We start from the raw sequence: 18,191 nt of genomic DNA on the forward strand, positions 1-18,191 counted from the left end.
TTAGGAGGAAATTGATCACGGGAAAGTGAAGTATAAGAGGCATGCAGCCCTGAAAGATTCGGCTTCCTTGTAGGCTATTTGTGAGGAAATTGATCACAAGAAAGTGAAGCATAAGAGGCATGCATTGTCTTCCTCTGCTATAATGGAGCCGCCTATCTTTGTGGTCAAAGAAACTCCAGATTCTGGTACTCTGATTCCTATTAAGGACTCTAACAAATAAAAATTTATCTAATTAAGTTTTAGGTTTGTGTAAAGATTGGCAAGAGCATAACGCCTCCGCCCAGTAGACCATCCCTTTGCATCTTTGGCAAGTGGTTGGTTAGTTTTTCAATTTTTTGTTTTCTAGTTTTGTCTCTAGTCTTGGTCTAGTTTTTGGGTATGTCCTATCTATTTTTGGCATTTTTTGTTTACAGCTGGATGTGCATTCCTCATGCGCCCTAAATGATGCCTTTTAGTAGTTATGTAATGGTTCGGACCTATCCTATGTTTTATTAATCAGAAATATAAGCACAATAAAAATTAAATAAAAATACATAAAACCTATAAGCTAACATCAATTTTTTAAAACCTATAATACTGATAAGAAAACGTTCATTCACTACTTTGTTAATATTGAATCCCATACATCAAAAATAAAAAATCCAAGAATATTATAAAACAAAGATCTCGAAGAGTTTTTCAACAACCAAAGTGAACAAAAAATTTAGTTAATATCAGTCCTCAATTTTATCTCTTTCGCTTTAACACCTCATATGCTGCCAACTTTGGTCGCATACTTTCTCTGTATAATCTGTCAACAATTCTTTGCAATAAAATTAAGGTTTTCCCTTCTTCAATTTTGTTAATGGTGACCATTAAGCCTTTCTTTATTTTGACTCCACTGAGGCTAACAATACTATCACCCGGCATCAGTAAACCTACAATCATCCATTCTCCTCTCTTTTGAAAGAGATGCACACTGGTGTGACTTTTATGGGTGAGCTTCATATTCATTGAAGGAGTTATAAGAAAAGTATATATAGTGATTGCACTCGATGAGCTTCCCATCTCCACCACATGCTCTCCTCTCTTTACCTCAGCGACTGTTTGGGCGTCGATCACTTCCGAAAATAAGTTTATATTCAAATTGCTTATCGCTTTAGGCACTGCCTTCCCTATTAAAAACGTATACTCTGTCGGCAACCTCTGAACCATTTAAAACACCAATGCAAAGTGAGCCAACATCAAACAATTATTAGAAATATTAGCAACACAAAACAACAATTTTTTTAAAATGCAACTTAAAAAGTAGTAAATCCATTTTATCCTATTGCCACAAAATCACCGAATTCATTTTCCACAATAAATTGAGTTGCTTTCCGCACAAATCCAATGTTTTGCGTTGGGAGAAAGTAAGCAGTACCTTCAGTCCACAAATGCAATTCCATACACTTGGATCTCCATATTCGGGCACTTGTATTACCAGACTTTTCAATCCTTGCAACTCGTCGAGACCTTCTATACTCTGCAGCTGGTGACATTCACCAATATCAATACGCTCCAGGCAGGATAGACGTACGAGGCTTTGCGACGATTTCATCGATTTCTTCCGTTTACAGATGACTTGATGCTCTGCTGCAGAAGATAACCCTGATATTGTTTCCAATTTTGGACATTTATGCACTGCAAGAGTTTTCAGTCTCTCTAGCTGCTCTATTTCCATTTCTTTTAAATTTTCCATGTATTTAACTTCCAGTGATCGAAGTCTGGGACACATCTTTCCACTAATTGCCAAGATGGATATATCATCAAGATGGCCAAGTTGTACGGTTTCAAGGCTATTCATGCGGCTGCTTCTAAAACCCTCGAAATGAGGTGAATATAGATTAAAAATCCCACTTAAAGAGATGCCGCCCCCAGACATACTTAATAATCTAAGATTACTAAGTTTTTGAAGTGATTCTAGGAGGAATTCTATATAAGTTTTCTCCAAGGAATCTAGTATGTGTAATTCTTCCAAATTAATGAACTTTCCTATTGAATCTGGAAGACTTTGCAACGAGGGAGATCGTGAGATGAACAGTATTCTCATATCGAAACTGCCCTGGCATTCACAATTAATTTCAGAAAATGAATTATCTCTGAGTAGTAAACAATCTTCGCAAACTAGTACTGTGAAATGTATTCTCTGCCCGTGAAGGGACACTTATTTCAAACAAAGATTAGCGAAATACCTGGGTATTGGTCTGCATCTGCTGCTGAAAAGTGCTCCACAATTCTTCGATGTTCGAAACAGATAAATAGCGCAGTTTTTGTAGAGGAATCCATGTAGGAATGCTTTTTAAGATGCCCTCTTTGTTACCAAGTTCAAGCCACAGGAGTTCAGTCTCAGAAGAGTCATCCGAACTACCTATTAAATAAGAAATTTCAGTTTCAAGGGTTGAGTCCTTGAAGGAATGAAAACACCTGCACTTTGTTTGTTCTAGGATTTGTTTAAATCCCTTTGCTTCCTGCATATATAAGGATCAGCTTTAAATTTGAGGATCGCTGATAAAAAAATATAAGACCACATAAACTGAAATGCATTTTCAAAAGATATTTTATAGATTCAAAATGAAAAACATAAAGAAGAAGCACACCATAGATCTAAGAACCTCTGAATTCCACAACCGAGGAGGGTCTGCCAATTGTCTTCCTAGATTGCGGACGTGATCATGCATTTGAAACTCATCATCCTTGCTCAGTTCAACTAGGCACCTATCTTGCAGGGTTTGAACTGCATGCTCAGCGTCCCAACCGGATGCATTCCAGATTGATATGGCCACATTTTTAACTAGATATCCTGTCTTCTTATTGGAAAAACAAGCAATGTCTATAAATATCTGTTTCTCCTGACTGTCCAGACCATCAAAGCTGATTTTAAGGCTTTGCATTATATCCATGGGCTGGGTATCCATAACTTTTTCCAATTCCAACTCCCAATCATCTTCATTCTTACCATAAAGATGGTCGCCCAAAACTCTAAGTGCGAGGGGTAAACCTCCACAGAATTTCACGAAGCTTTCATTCAAATTCTCATATGTAGGAGATAGAGGTAGATTCGGTCTGCCTAAAGCATGGCTAGTGAAAAGATTTATAGCATGATCCCAATTCATCCCCTTCATCCTATAATGGATATCTGCACCCGTTAACACACTTTGGTCACGGGTTGTAATAATTACCAGGCTATCAGAGCTCAGCATAGCTTCAGGTAACAAGGTATCTACCTGGTCTCGATGATCTATATCATCGAGGACAATAAGAAAATGCAAATGCTTTGCCTTTCTGAGACGATGCTCCAGCTGTCCTATTCCTTCAGTAGTATCGCCAAACTTTCGATCTTCATGAAAGAGATCATAGAAGAGCTTACTTTGCATGGAAGGTAAAGCACTATTGGCATGCGATTTTCTCACATGAGAGAGAAAGCATGATGCATCGTAGCCTGAACGCTTATTGTTATACAATTCTTTTGCCAGGGTGGTCTTGCCAGAACCCCCAAGTCCAAAGATCCCTACTATCGTGACCCTGTCCCTTGCTGCCTTTGAACAAGACCTTTCAAAATCTTCGACGAGTTCATCAAGTCCAACCGGATATTTCGCAACAGGTAACAGGGCCCTCTTTTCCTTTTCTTGCAGCACACGGGACACAATCCTTTCACACAAATTGCTGAAACCCAAAACCGAGAATCTCTCTAGAAAGTCATTCTACTGAGGTAAATTAAATGTCATGTATTAGAGGAAAAGGGCAAACATGATGAATGCAATCGAAACGAAGTACATAGCGGTAAGCTTACTCTTTGTGCTCGCTTTATTCATAACCAGATATATTTGAAGCAGATTCCAGGGAGCTTTTCCATTTATAAAGCTTATCAAGATTCCTCCCTTTACTCCAATAATTAGAAAATGCCGCAGCATACTGTGATTTGTCATTGTCGATGTAGCGTAGCTCCCACGGTTGGACATCATAGAAGACAGGTATAAAGAGGGCGTCAGTTTGTTGCAATATAAGAACGAGCTCGTCTAAGCACCACGGGGACTCTGCATATCTTCTTGAAAAAATGGCTATTTGGACCACAGATGTGCATATGGCATTGTGAATTGCAGATGGAATAGAATCTTCTCCTTCTGTCTCTTCACGGTCTACAAATGCCTGGCAGAGTCTGTCCTTAAGGTGGTCATGCAGCTCTTTAGCAAGGGTGTCTTCGACATCAGTGCCCCGTATGCTAATGAATGAATCATATACTTTGGGACTGACAATTGATCTTTTCTGCGGATATGAGGAAGTTGAAGCCATGAATCCTGGGCTAGAATTGCAAATGTATCAAACTTTCTAAAGCAGACTGACCTCGATTCGATAAAAGGGTAGACAAACAGCTATTATTTATAGAGCGGTGATAATATCGTTTCTTCGCATAGTCGTGGGGCATCGAAATTTCTCGCATCGGATTGGCGACACGCGCATCACGACAGCATCTTGCCATTTGAAAAAGATAAAACATTACTGTCATCTGCAATAATTCGCACCGTTATGATTGTAACTAACAAACTCATCAATCAAGAACTACATAGGTTAGAGATTTTGGATTTATACGCGATTTGGATGAGAGAGAATATGTTTTTTTATATGAGAAATTGTTTTCCATGGAAATATTACTACTTGTTTAAGAAAGGGGTTTCTTGGTTTAACAATATCTCAGATTTTGATATGTTGAATGGTTGTTCCAGAAAGATTTTAATTGGTTTATTTTGAATATGCTTAAATAGTTTCTTAATTGTATACACTCTTAAATTTTATTACATCTAATTATGAAAATGTGCATTTCTATTTTATGTATTTTTTTTAAAATTATCATTGGTTGCCCCGTGAGCACTCCACTCCTAAATTAAACTAGCAATTGCACCTTAGTGTGCAATGGGTATGCTGAAGAGGTGTGGAAGGTCAATTAGGACAAAATTTGGTCCATTTTTATGCATAAATTTTTGCAGTAAATGAGATCAATTGGTAGGCCAAATTTAAAAAATAATGTTGCTTTTGCAACAAAGGTCTCAATGGAGAAGTGATAGTTTCAGATCCACTTTTGCATTCTCTTACAAGGTTCCAATTATAACTGAAACAAAACTTTTTGATTCGGAAGATAATCAAGTTCCATAACCAATAGGCTCATGTTATGTTTGCAATCAAGTGAAAGGGCGAGAGAGGTAGAGGAGTGAAAAGCAAGACAAAAAGAGAGAGGTAAAGAGGTAAATATAGAGATATAGATAGACATGGAGATGAGATGAATATCAATATGGAGAAAGGAGAGAAAAAGATGGAGAAAAGGAGAGAGATATGGAGGGAAAAAGAGAGAGAAGAGAGAGGATTAGAAAGATGTTGAAGCTCAAAAAATAAGTAGTGAGAGAGAGATTGTAGTATAGAGATAAACAAATAAAGATACATGGATAGATGAAAAGAAGAAATATGGAAAGATGGATATAAAGAGGAAAATACATATGAATATAGAGGTTTAAAAGGAGGGATAGGGAGATCAGAGCGAGAAAGAGGGAGAGAGAGATGGATATATAGAGGGAGACATGTATATATATAGAAGGGGGAGAAAAAGATAGAGGTAGAAAGGAAGATAGAGTGAGAGAGGAAGATGATAAAATAGATAGAGAGATACAGCGATGTAGAGTGAGAGATTAAGATAATAAAAATATGAAGATAATAGAGGTATATAGAGGAATATGGAGAGATAAAGACATATATAGATAGTGAGATAAAGTGATAGAGATATAGAGATATAAGGAGACATAGAGAGAGGGAGAGATGGAGAGACATACAAAGGTTGATATATAGATATATAGAGAGAACGATATGAAGGGAGAGGGAGAGAAATATGGGGAGATAGAGGAAGAGATAGACATATGTGTGTGTGTGTGTGTGTGTGTGTGTGTGTGTGTGTGTGTGTGTGTGTGTGTGTGTGTGTGTGTGTGTGAGAGAGAGAGAGAGAGAGAGAGAGAGAGAGAATAAGTAGAGAGAGATACTAAAATAAAAATTTAAAGATAATTATTCTACAGTAAGTTAAAATTTAATAAGACAAATGTATAAATTATTTATTAATTCTATTCTTTTAAAATTACTATTTGTAATTGAACCTTAAAAGAAGTGATGATCAGAATAATTTAATAAAAAATAAAATATCCTAATAAAGGAAGATTAAATTACAATATATTCTTATAAAAAAATATATAAATAAAAGATAGATTTCTAATTTAAAAAATAAGTATTCTACAATAATTAAAATTTTAACAAGACAAATAACTATAAATGAAATGAATTCTAATAATTCAGAATTATTATTTATAATTTCATTAAAAAACATAAATAATTAAAATCATATTTTCACTCAATGAAAAATAATCATTTAAAAAAGTAGAAAAAATAGCTAATTCTTTCTTTTTTAATAATTTTGTCTTTTCCAGTTTTGAAACTTTAAAAAAAATTAAATATTCAAATTAAAAAATATACCATTAAAAATATTATTATTAAAAGAGTAAAATAGTAGATTTTTCTTTTGTGCACATTGTTTTCTTAATTAATCATATTAAAATATTTTTTAAAGTTTTTTATCATTTTTAAAAATTAATATTAATGTAAACAAATGATTGAGATTAATTCAATCGTCTTGCATCCTTCTATTCAAATTTGAACCATTGATTTCAATAAGTAAGTTGAAAACTTCATATAGGGTATGTCTTCGACATAAATATAAAAACCTTAATGACATTTTTTTTTATCAAGTTGAAGGCACAAATATTTAGATAAAAATATGATTTATATGAGCAAGTTATCACATGGAAGATTTTATTGAACATTGTGTTGTCATTGATGTCAAATCACATGAGAAAGGAATTGTCAATATTGTCATTGATTTCAAGGTATCAAGGATTTTAGAGTAATCTTAATTACTTATATCATGCCATAAAAAATAATTTGAGAGAAGTGGAAGATAGAGCTTAGTGATATTAATAGCAAAATTATATACTAGTGTCAGTTGTTGGCATGAGTCCATAAGTGTCTTTGGTAGGCTGATAAAGTTCATTGCTCAAAAATTATATGTGCACCTAGTTGCCCTGTCATGTTTTTGATTAAGGAAAAAGCAGGTTTTGAAGGGGCCACGAAACCCTTTACAAGAAGAACTTAAACAACAAAGCTATGAGAAACAGAAAAGAATAAAACCACAAAAAAACCAGCAGAAAACCGAAGAAAACCGAAAAAAGCCCTAGCAAGCCTTCCAGCATTCAGATTTTTTCCAGGGCTTTAGCCAGGGTGTTGTTGATATCATACAGCTCTTTGATGTTGTCTTTGAGGTTAGGGGGATCCTTTGCTGAAGTAGCCACAACTTTCTTGATATTGGCCTTGGTTCTCTTCGCAGTACCATCCACTGGTGTAGCATCACCACTTCCAGCCTGGATGGTCTCTTCCTCCAGATCAAGATCCACGACCGGTTTAGGAGTGCAGGTATGGTCAACAACCTTGGCAATGTCCTCCAGGTTTTTAGTGATAGCTGAGAGGATACTTGGGATAACTCCCATCAGATTTTTCATCTCTTCTTTTCCCTCTTCCAGCGATTTTACCTTATTCTCCATTTCTTGCTTCTAATTAATCTACTCTCTATTTTCATCCTCCCTCTTTTCATCCGTTTTTATCCCTTTCTTATCCAGGTTTTTTAGGGTCTTGTAGGTCCATCTATCGAAATCCATTCTAGCCTCAGAGAGCTTCTTGAGGTTATCCAGGATAAGCCCTTTACCAACACTTTCCTTGTCCTCGCTATCCCTGTCCTCAGTCAGGTCTTTCTCAGAGTCTTTGTTCATTTCCTTCTCAGAATTCACTTTAGTTTCCTCGTTATCTTTAGGTTCCACTTCTTCCATCAGATGGTTGTTGTCCTTATCAAGGCATTCACTGAGGGTAGGGCTTTCTTAACTAGGCTCATTATCGCCACTTTCTTCCTCGTTGCCCAGCTCCTCATCTTTCCAACTGTCTTCACCATTGGAGTTGTCTGTATCCATTCTGCTACTTTCCTTAACAACATCCTCTGTTTCCAACCCAGGGACACTTTTCCTTTTTTTGCTAGAGGATGCCTTCTCCTTGCTAGTTTCTCCCTCTTCCATCTTTCTCTTGCCTGGCGAGGCGGAAATCCTCTTATTTTCCAGCAGGGTGAGGGTTTTGCAATGCTCATAAATGAGTAGCAGAAGCCCACAGTGGAGAATCGGGCTGGAAGGGTTAGTCCTGTGTTTGTTGAGGGACCTAGAGAGGGACCGAAAAAGGTAGTAGGGTAGAGATACCTTTTTGTCATGTCTGAAATAGTTTAAGAGCATGAAGTGGTAGTTGTGGGCCCTGGAGAAATAGCCTTCAACCGTGATGTACTCCATAATTGCGTTCAGAACCTAGCCCCACAACTTCTTAATGTTTGCAGCTTCATAGTAGCCCTCAGTAGCCTTGCCAATTTTGGCCCTCTCTTTCTCTTTTCGTGGGAACAGGTTAACCGCATTGTTGGAGACTTTAAGGTCTCAAAAGAAAGTTGCCCTATCATGTTGTTCATGTTGGGGAATGTTACATTAGTAGATAGGTTTATTTTTTTGTTTATAATAAAAATCTTTTGTTGTTATGGAATTGTTAGTCAGTTTTACAACTATATCACCTTTTAAAGTTTATGGCTTGAATTAATAAAAGCAAATTATGCTTTAAATTTTCATTCTACGTTCACATATGGTATTAGAGTACAATTTCTTCCCAATCTTTGATGTGTTCTTACAATAATAAAAATATTGAAGAGGCTATAAATCAATTGCAAAATTATTATAAAGGATGGTGTAGACTAAAATGTGGATGGTAATTCAATTTTAAATCAATGTGCCTTTTTTGAATATGTTGCATACCTCCTAGTTGCAAAAAATTAGGATTGAAGTGTTTCATTAATTGGTTACTTTATCGATGCCTATATCTTAAATGATAAGTTGTGGTAGTGGCATATTTTCTATCAACTAGAGATGGTGTTTGGCATTTAGAATTAATTGCAATGAAAGATGTGAATAAAATGCAAATAAATGATTTAGGGATAACGTAAATATGACTATAAATTATTATATATTTTTTGTGTTCATTTCTGAATTGTCATGGTAATTGAATCAATGCAAATAGGTTTTGAATTAAATTTTAGTTTTTCAGTGTCCTTCATTTCATTTGTTCAAAGTTAACATTATTCTAGTACACTTAATCATGATAAATAGATTGTGGACGTTGAGGATTATTTGATTACCTTCTTGAATGATGCTTTGTGCCTCACCATTATAACATTGCTCTACTCCATTTACATTGCCAACATAAAGGTACTTACAATATTTCTATGAAAGGATAGAGACAACTATGAATTATTCTATAGAAATAGCATAGATAATGGTGTTGGAAAATAAATAGGTTCAATAATAGATTGTGAAAAATCAATATATTCAATAAACTAATTAGAGGATGGGATTCAAGAGTTGGATAGTAGCAACATGATAATATGAAACTCATATGAAAATCTGATAATTAAGTTGTGTTAATTGTGGAAAATGCATGATTAGATCCTTCTTCTTTATGATGCAAAAAATTAGCATATTAACCATTCTTAATAAACCTATCTTATGTGAACCTATAACAAAAGTAAATTAGGATTGAGTAGTACACTATATCCCATGTGTTCCTCTCTAGAATCTAATTTATCTATTAAGCTGCACAAAGAAACAATGCTTTGATACCAATTGTTGAACACACTAGGTTACAAATTTTAGCACATCTTATGTTAAAAGCTTTACTCCATTAATAGATCATATCTACAACAAATGAAATAATAGAGCATAGGAAATAATAGGACATTAGGACACCATATTTACATAGAAAATACAACAAGGAAAAACATTAGTGGGAAAGATGCTTGGATCTACTATCCCAATCTATCCTCACATATAAAACTAGGATTACATTTTGTTTTATGGGCTACAACCCAAAGTGAGTTGCAACTCCCTAAAACATAGTTTAATGATTACAACCAAAGGAAATTCACTACTCCATAGAACTTACAACATTTTGAACAAAGATGCTAAAACCTTAGAAAAACATATTTGGAAGATTTGATGATTTATTTCATACTACAATACAATTCTGCAAGATCCCCTCTCTTCTCCTTTCAATATATCATCCATTACTTCCTTGCACTTCTCAACAAGATTAACCTTCTATTTAGATCCTCTACATGCTTCAAAATATCAATAAGGTTGCCTTCAAGGCAATGTGTAGATGTGACATGTATTTTTTACCATTCAACCACTTGGTATGTACCCTTTGCAAGTCTCGAAAACATCAATTAGGTCAATTGTAAATGAAACATGCAGTGCTTTACTAGTCAGCCTTAAAAAACACATATGCCAAGATAGATAACATGTTCTAGTCCGAAACAAGTTTGAAATGGTCCAAAGCATATCTCCATAAATCCTCCAAAGTAGCACCAACACACAAAAACAAGAAACAACTATGCAAACCATATCATGTTAGTCTATTAGCAATTAGTCACACAAAGTAACAACACTAAACTACTTGTGATACTAGAATCATAGAGAAAAGTAATGTGCTTCAATCCTTGAGCACTTATGAGACATGTGGAGAGTCCACATAGGCCCATACAAAGAAAATGTGTAACCTTCTAGTGGTGCAAGTACAAAACCACTCATATAGGTGAAAAAGCACACTAGTTCAACCATATCACCTGAACACTTTGAAAACTAAAATTGTGGTGCACCAAATTATATGGAACATGAATAGACTATACCTTAAGTAGACATATTGGATCTTGTTCTCAAAGTCGCTTGATCGTATCATTCAGTACAATGGAATGTAGACCTTTTACTTTACTTTAGTATAGTCTAGTACACCATCATATCTAACTTTCTCCACGGAAGGAGTTGTGAATTCAACATTGAATATAACATATTTTTAGCTCTATGATCTTCAATTTTAAACCATGAAACACAATCTTTCTATTCAAAAGAATGTGGACCAAAATACTATGTCTCTGTATTAGAAGATAAACTATTAATGCATTAGACAGCTTCTAAGAAACTTACTACTATGTTTGATACACTAAACTAACAAGATATTATTGTAGAAATCTTGAAAATATATCAATAGATGTGTACCCACATCTGCATCTTACTAAGACATAATAATAGTACTAAAAAACACTGACTTACTCTAGATACATTGATGCTCAATATGGACATGAACTCTAGAAGATATGATACAATTGTATTCTAATGGTAGCATTACAACTTCTTTGCCAAAGTCAACATAAAAGTGCATCAAAAATACCATAGGTTAACATCAATGATAAAATATTTACACCATATTTGCAAAGATAATTTACTTTTTCAAAAGAAAATAAGATATAATTTATGTATTTTATTTTGTTTTGGTGAAGTACAAACCTCCTCATCAATGAGTGCTAGATGTAGACCCATTCCTTTCACCACCCATTCATGTTTAAAGAGTTGTCACTTTAAACAATCTTTCTCAAACTATACATCTCAATACAAGATCTTCTTAGTCACAATATTATGGATATTACTTTTCCTTGAAAACATGAAAGGATTTTGAACAACAATACTAATGTTATGTAGCACCCAATTTAATGATATCGCCGTTTTACAATTTGCATAAATAGAAGCCAATGAATCGCCCTTTTACAAGAAAAATACCCACGTTTCTGCAATATTTACGCACTCATATTAGGGTGTTCAACCATAGTTTGGTGTTTTGACTAATCACTAGTAACCGATGAAAGGTTTTAAATTGTCAATACTTTTCTTCTTATGCGCCCGATTAAAACGGACAAACTATGTGTCCTACGAAGAAGAGCATTAGGGGTGGAAACGTAATGCATTGGAAATATCGATCTCTTTGTCAATTAAGTGTTCAACACTATCTGTAATTATTTTTATCATACAATATTTATCTTCCACGAAACATCCTTTGGAAAGCAGGCGTAAGACAGCAGAACGTCATTTTTCTTCGCAATTTCGTGACTCGTGACTTATGACTCTAGTTATGTTAGTACAACAACATGCTGGATAAATTCAAAGAAAGCACATCAAACAGATTTTCGACTGAGTTTCCCATCATGGTTGTTTTAATACTTATTTTCTACGTCGAATAAAACGTCAAACTGGATAGAACCGTGGAGGAATGAGCTGGAAATGTTGAAGAAGGCATAACAATATCTCATAATAATCTTTCCACCCGTACCATAGCTTGTGGATCGTTTTGTATAACTCGCACACACGCGTTTTCATGTATAATAAGCTAATCTTATCCTTCACTGGGGTATCTCCTCAACCTTAGAGGTGGGTTCAGATATTTGGCATCTTGTCCAATTTTTGACTTCGTTTCTTACCATTGGCGAAGGAGATGGAAAGGGAAGCTGTCCTTGTTGGGATGTGAAGCCCAACAGTCACATGACTGTCTACCTTCCCCAGACTCTTCATTTCATATCTGAATATGATTATATAATGGCTGTGTGCAGCCCATGTAAATTGAGTTGATTAATGAAGTGATTCCTTGCTTTGAGTGTGGATGTAGGCAAATTTGCCGAACCATGATAAATCGTGTGTTGTCTTTTCTTATTGCTTTATTCTATTTTTGTTATCGTATTTTTCTCTGCTCATTCTAGTCTTTACAATTGGTATCAGAGCCATGTTGGCTTGAGCAGATATGGAGGAAGAAGGAGAAGGTAAAACTTATAACTTCTATGCCAGTTTTACGTTTCATGTAAAACTATGCTTCAAGTGCCGCGTACATTGGTGGGATGGCTAGAAGAAAGAGGGGGACTCAGTTGAAGAGGAGAATCCAGCGAAAGGAAAGGATGTTGGGATTCTTATTTTCTCTCCCCTTGAGCCAGCCTTGGCACTTATTGGCCAAACTGTTAATGGCCGAGAAGTTATTGGCATTCGTGTGATGAAGGTTGAATGCCATGATAGTCCCTGTATAGACGTTGGAATTTATGAGCAGAAAGATGTTGGAAAAGAGGTTGTTGTTGAAGAGGATGAACTCAAGAGTTTGCTGGAGGAAGAGTGTATGCCATCGGAGACCCAAGTTGAATCTGCTATTGACTCCCAGGATGAGGAGGGTGCAGATTGGAGTGAGGTAGCAGAGCAGAGCTCTGCAGATGGCATGGCATTGGCAAAAATAAAGAGGCACTCCCATGATGATGACAACCTTTGCACAGATAATTTCATAGAAGACTACAAACCTATGGACTTAGATGAAGAAGTGCAAAGATGATTTTCTGGGTTGAAGCGTAAGCAACCATTGACAAGAGCAGAGGACAATGGGCATCGCTCCAAGTAGTTTCAGGCATTGCAGGGAGAGAAGGAAGATGTTTTCTCCCAACCAAAATCTATTGAGACTCACCAACCCGATTGGATGGATGTGGATGATAGTATTAATGTGGTTAATGAGCAGCCTCATGTGAAGGAGGTAAACAAATTGTTGCAGATGGAAGAGAACACGCTAGATTTGTGGAATAATATTTTGAAGAATAATATTCCTATGAAGTTTTTTTATGTGAACAGGGAGGAGACAATAGTAACAACTATCGTCAAGGAAGAGGCAAAGTATCCTCGCCCCAGTAAGGAGGAAATTATTTTTCAAATAGAAGAAGTTCAACTTTTAAATTTTATTAAGTCTGATAAAATTTGGAGAAGGTTCATTCGAAGTTTTCTTGAACAAATTTTGGCGATGTTAAAATCTTCGCTGGGTCTAGTTTGAATGTAAGATCGAACATGGAAGTGGAGATGCTAGTGCATGGCTGTATCGGTTGGCCTTCACGGGGGATATTGTTGGGATGTGAAGCCCAACAGTCACATGACTGTCTACCTTCCCCAGACTCTTCATTTCATATCTAAATATGATTATATAATGGCTGTGTGCAACCCATGTAAATTAAGTTGATTAATGAAGTGATTCCCTGCTTTGAGTGTGGATGTAGGCAAATTTGCCGAACCATGATAAATCATGTGTTGTCTTTTCTTATTGCTTTATTCTATTTCTGTTATCGTATTTTTCTTTTCTCATTCTAATCTTTACAGTCCTAACTCAGCTACTAAGAAAGATCCTCTCATTGGATTGTTCATTGGAAGCAGCTCCGTAGATGGACTTCACAGAGCAACTACTATTTGTTCATCCTTAGAGAGTAGTTCTATCTAGCTACGAAGAGAGTACTTCTATCCGAGGGCAACTAATCGGCTAATGAAAGCATGCTCTTGGGTAGGATAGTTATTGATGGCCGATGTAGCCTAACGAGGAGGGGTTTGGAGGAAATATCACCTTTATTCATCTTTTTGCTCACCAATCATAAAAAAATTTCACTGGCACCATCAACCGTATCACTTCACCTTTTCTCTGCAATAAAAACATTCAGTTCGTTGGTGGACTACACTTTAGACAAACATGTAGCTTTGGACTTCAACAAAATCATGACAAGGCAAGACCAAGATCAAGCAATCATAACATCCTACCAACCTATCAAATCAAACACATCTAACTGTGACAATAATCATTTTAGTAACAAGCATAATGTTTGCTTGTTGGGTGGTTTTTTTATAGTTTCTAATTTTATCTTTTGACATGTCTTTTGGCTTTTTCAAGATGTCTTTGAATAGAAAGGCGAGGATGAAGCATGTTCACTTGTTTGTTATTTGTGGATCATTCTTTAGTAATATGATTACTTGTCTTTGGACATGATTTCCTAAAATCATCGAGGATGTATGGGTCTCATGTGAACTAGGGCATTCCTTAATTATCTAATGTGTCTTCCTACATGCAATTGGTATGTTGACTCATTTAGGTATAATCCATATCCAGATGATTTTATCCTTTTTCCATAATAAGCTCAATGATGATATAAGCACTTTAAAGCACAATATTTTTTATCCCCCCTTTTTCATCATCTATTTTCTTCATCACTTTCATATCCCTTTCTCATAATCCATTTTCTCTATTGCTTTCAACTTCTTTTCATCACTTTTATATTCTTTTCTTCATCATTCATTTCTTTTATCATTTTCCCTTCATCATCATTCTTCATTGTCCTTACCTTAGAGATCAATCAATAGTTTTATCCAACTGATACATGTCTCTTAAATTAAATACCAAATCAATCAACTTGCTTCTTAGCATGGGATCCCAAAGCTCCTTGATCAATCCATTAATCATTGTACCAACTTATCTTGTACTAGTATCAATCTCAATCAACTTAATAAGCTTATCTATTTGGCTATATTGATCATTTACATTAATTGTTCAGTTACACTTATCATTGTGCATTTTCATCAAATGTGCATCTCAGCTTAATCACTTGTGCAATCATCAAATCTTATCATGATCTGTTCGGTCAATCTCTTGAGTGGGCATATCATATTTCTCATCATCCTTACTAAGAGGGACAACATATAGACACATACAAATGTCCTCATGTATCAACATAATTCTTCTATTAATTAAATGGATATTATTATCTATTTAATGAGCTCATTAATATTTCCTCTATTAATTCATTAATTTACCTAAATCATTTAACTCTTTTTACATAAATTATTTTTTAAAATAAATTTCTAATCTTCACCATATCACAAATTAATTTCTTTTATCTCCTTCCACCCTCCCCAATTGCATCCAATCAATGAATGTGGGACAAATGCTTACAAACTCCACTTGGCTCTTTTATCACACATTTCTCCCGCAACTTGGATTCATCCATGAAGATGCCTATAAATCTATGTCCCTCTCACTTTTAAGTCTTCCTCACTTCTTTGAAATTTGAATGTCGTAATTCTATCTTGAGATCATTTTGCATACTTCTATTTTTCAATAATTTTGATCAACCATTTTGTATTGAACCAACCCACTCCATTCTTCCACATCCTCTTGTGCTTGCAAATCTAAGAGAAAATTTGTTGAATAAAAAGATCTTGGTAGATAGGGGAGCAATGGAGTCAAGCATCTCTTGAGTGCAAAGGTTTTATTTCTTTTTGTTTGATTTGTGATTGCGCATATCTTGAGGAAGAGCTCAATTGATATGATGTTGGATTAATTCTTCAATCTTTGCTTAAATTTGGGCTCTAAAGGTTCAAGATTTATTTTTTGTCTCCCTCATCATACAAATGTATCTTTATGTGGATCAATGTTGGAAGTGGCCACCAAGCATGACCGATGCTTCTCATTTCATGGTATTTTATATGGTTATTATAGGAAAACTTTTATTTGTGCTTAAAATTAATGTAGATGTGTTTCTTATAGTTTAAGAGATTGATCAGTTGTCTCCTATTGTGGTCATTAGATATTGACCAAGCCTTAGTAGAATTGAGCCCTTTAGAGCCAATTTGGGCTTAGCCAGAACCACCTAGTGAGTGTTTCTTGGAGTCTAATGATGGATTCTAGTAACGTTAGGCTATTTTGTGTATGTGAATTCTAGTTGTGGGTGTTTTTGGGTGATTTGTGGTGAAATGAGCCCACTTGGACTCTACCTTTTCTCGTAGGAGCCATCCAGTGAATTGGTGTCACTCAACTTTTACCTTATATATATTTTCTCCCAATTATTGGACCAAATGCAAATTTTGACTTCACCAAGGGGTTGAGGGTGTTTGGAGTTTCATACAACATGACCAAGAAGCTCTTTGGTTTTGGACAAATGTTCATCTTAGGGAAGTTATCATGATTTCACTAGACCAGAGGATGACATCATGTCCCGGGATGCATGATCAATTCAAGCACCCTTCCACTCTATGACATTGTTCTCAATCTACACTAGTGTCCTCTAAGGACACTTGTGCAAAATCACTCATGTTTAGGACATTTTTGTAGACTTGCTCTAGTGTCGTCAAGCATGCATGATTCATACTAGTTTGACACTATTTTTATGCATTTTGTAGGTATTAACATCAAGAAACACTCAAATGGGTCTTTAATAGGTTTTTAGTGAGTTTGGATGGTGTAAGAGGCTTCTGTTGCTATGATAGTTTCATTGGAGCTAATCTATGACACATAGGACATATCGGTTTGTCCTATTTGTTGTGTCAAACTTGGAAACTTTGGGCAAGGTCATGTGTGACCTTAAACACCTCATAGATCTTTTTGTAAGGTTTGGGATACCTTTTCCCCTTGTTCATTTTAGCTTCTAATGTTTAGTCTTCCCCTTGTGCATTGCTAGTTATCAACAATTTGATCTTATCTAAAGGATTGAATGTTGTAATTGTATATGTTATGCATGACACTTTATCACTTCAAAAAAAAATAAAAATCAATGCATTTCATGTGTATTTGGCTCTTATCCTCTAGGGTTCCTTGGTAGAGTATTATAAGGCAATGCTTTAATTTGGATGAAAAGGGAAAGAAATATCTTATCCAACTAATCCACAATATTTTATTTTCCTTTAATAGTAGATAAAATAATTGTATGTTGTATTAGGATTTCCATAGGTTCTTCCATGACATAAATCTTTATGATCTATATAATAGATAAATACAACCCTTGTTTTCTATGGAGCTATGAATCTCAAATATCCTTACGGCCCAGGTTTCCCACAATCCTGTTTTAATCATTGTTACCATCTTATCTTGTCAAAATAATGTTTTAAATGAGATAGTTCAAATATTTTTAATCCATGCTGGAACGTGTACAATATGATTAATAATACGCACAAGTGCTGAGAAACATTCTTTTAGAAACTTGGGTTTCTCTCACTAAACTAAGGAAATTATTACCCTAGTTAAATAGTTTGTCATTTAGCCCATTAAGAAAAAAATTCCACATGATAGAAGGTAAAACTCATGAATAGTCTAGTACATTGATAAAAGGACAACAATAGATAATCTTTAATAAATACATAAAGCAGAAATACACATTTTCATAGTTAAATATAATGACACTAAAGAGTGAACAAAATGAGTAAATATTCAAACTTATTCCAAAATCGAAACAAACTTTAGATACTTTTGAAGAAATCCAATCAACATATTAAAATAACAAATATTTCCAAGCCAAGGAGCCCCTTTCTTAAACAAGTAATGAAATTTCCATGGAAAATTATTTGTAAAAAGCAAAC

The 18,191-nt window shown here is 35.1% G+C and overlaps 1 protein-coding gene across 1 annotated transcript; it reads right to left on the bottom strand.

Annotated features, from left to right (window-relative positions):
- Window positions 1–726: 726 nt before the first annotated feature.
- Window positions 727–4,311, bottom strand: LOC131030821 (disease resistance protein Roq1-like). Its single transcript, XM_057961735.2, has 5 exons — window positions 3,837–4,311; window positions 2,619–3,709; window positions 2,214–2,489; window positions 1,403–2,083; window positions 727–1,185 (listed from the first exon to the last, which is right to left on the bottom strand). Exons 1-5 carry the CDS (start codon window positions 4,309–4,311, stop codon window positions 727–729), a joined length of 2,982 nt encoding a protein of 993 aa, XP_057817718.1.
- Window positions 4,312–18,191: the final 13,880 nt, after the last annotated feature.

The sequence above is a fragment of the Cryptomeria japonica genome, chromosome 7 (genome assembly GCF_030272615.1).
Source record: "Cryptomeria japonica chromosome 7, Sugi_1.0, whole genome shotgun sequence".
Lineage (NCBI taxonomy): Eukaryota > Viridiplantae > Streptophyta > Pinopsida > Cupressales > Cupressaceae > Cryptomeria > Cryptomeria japonica.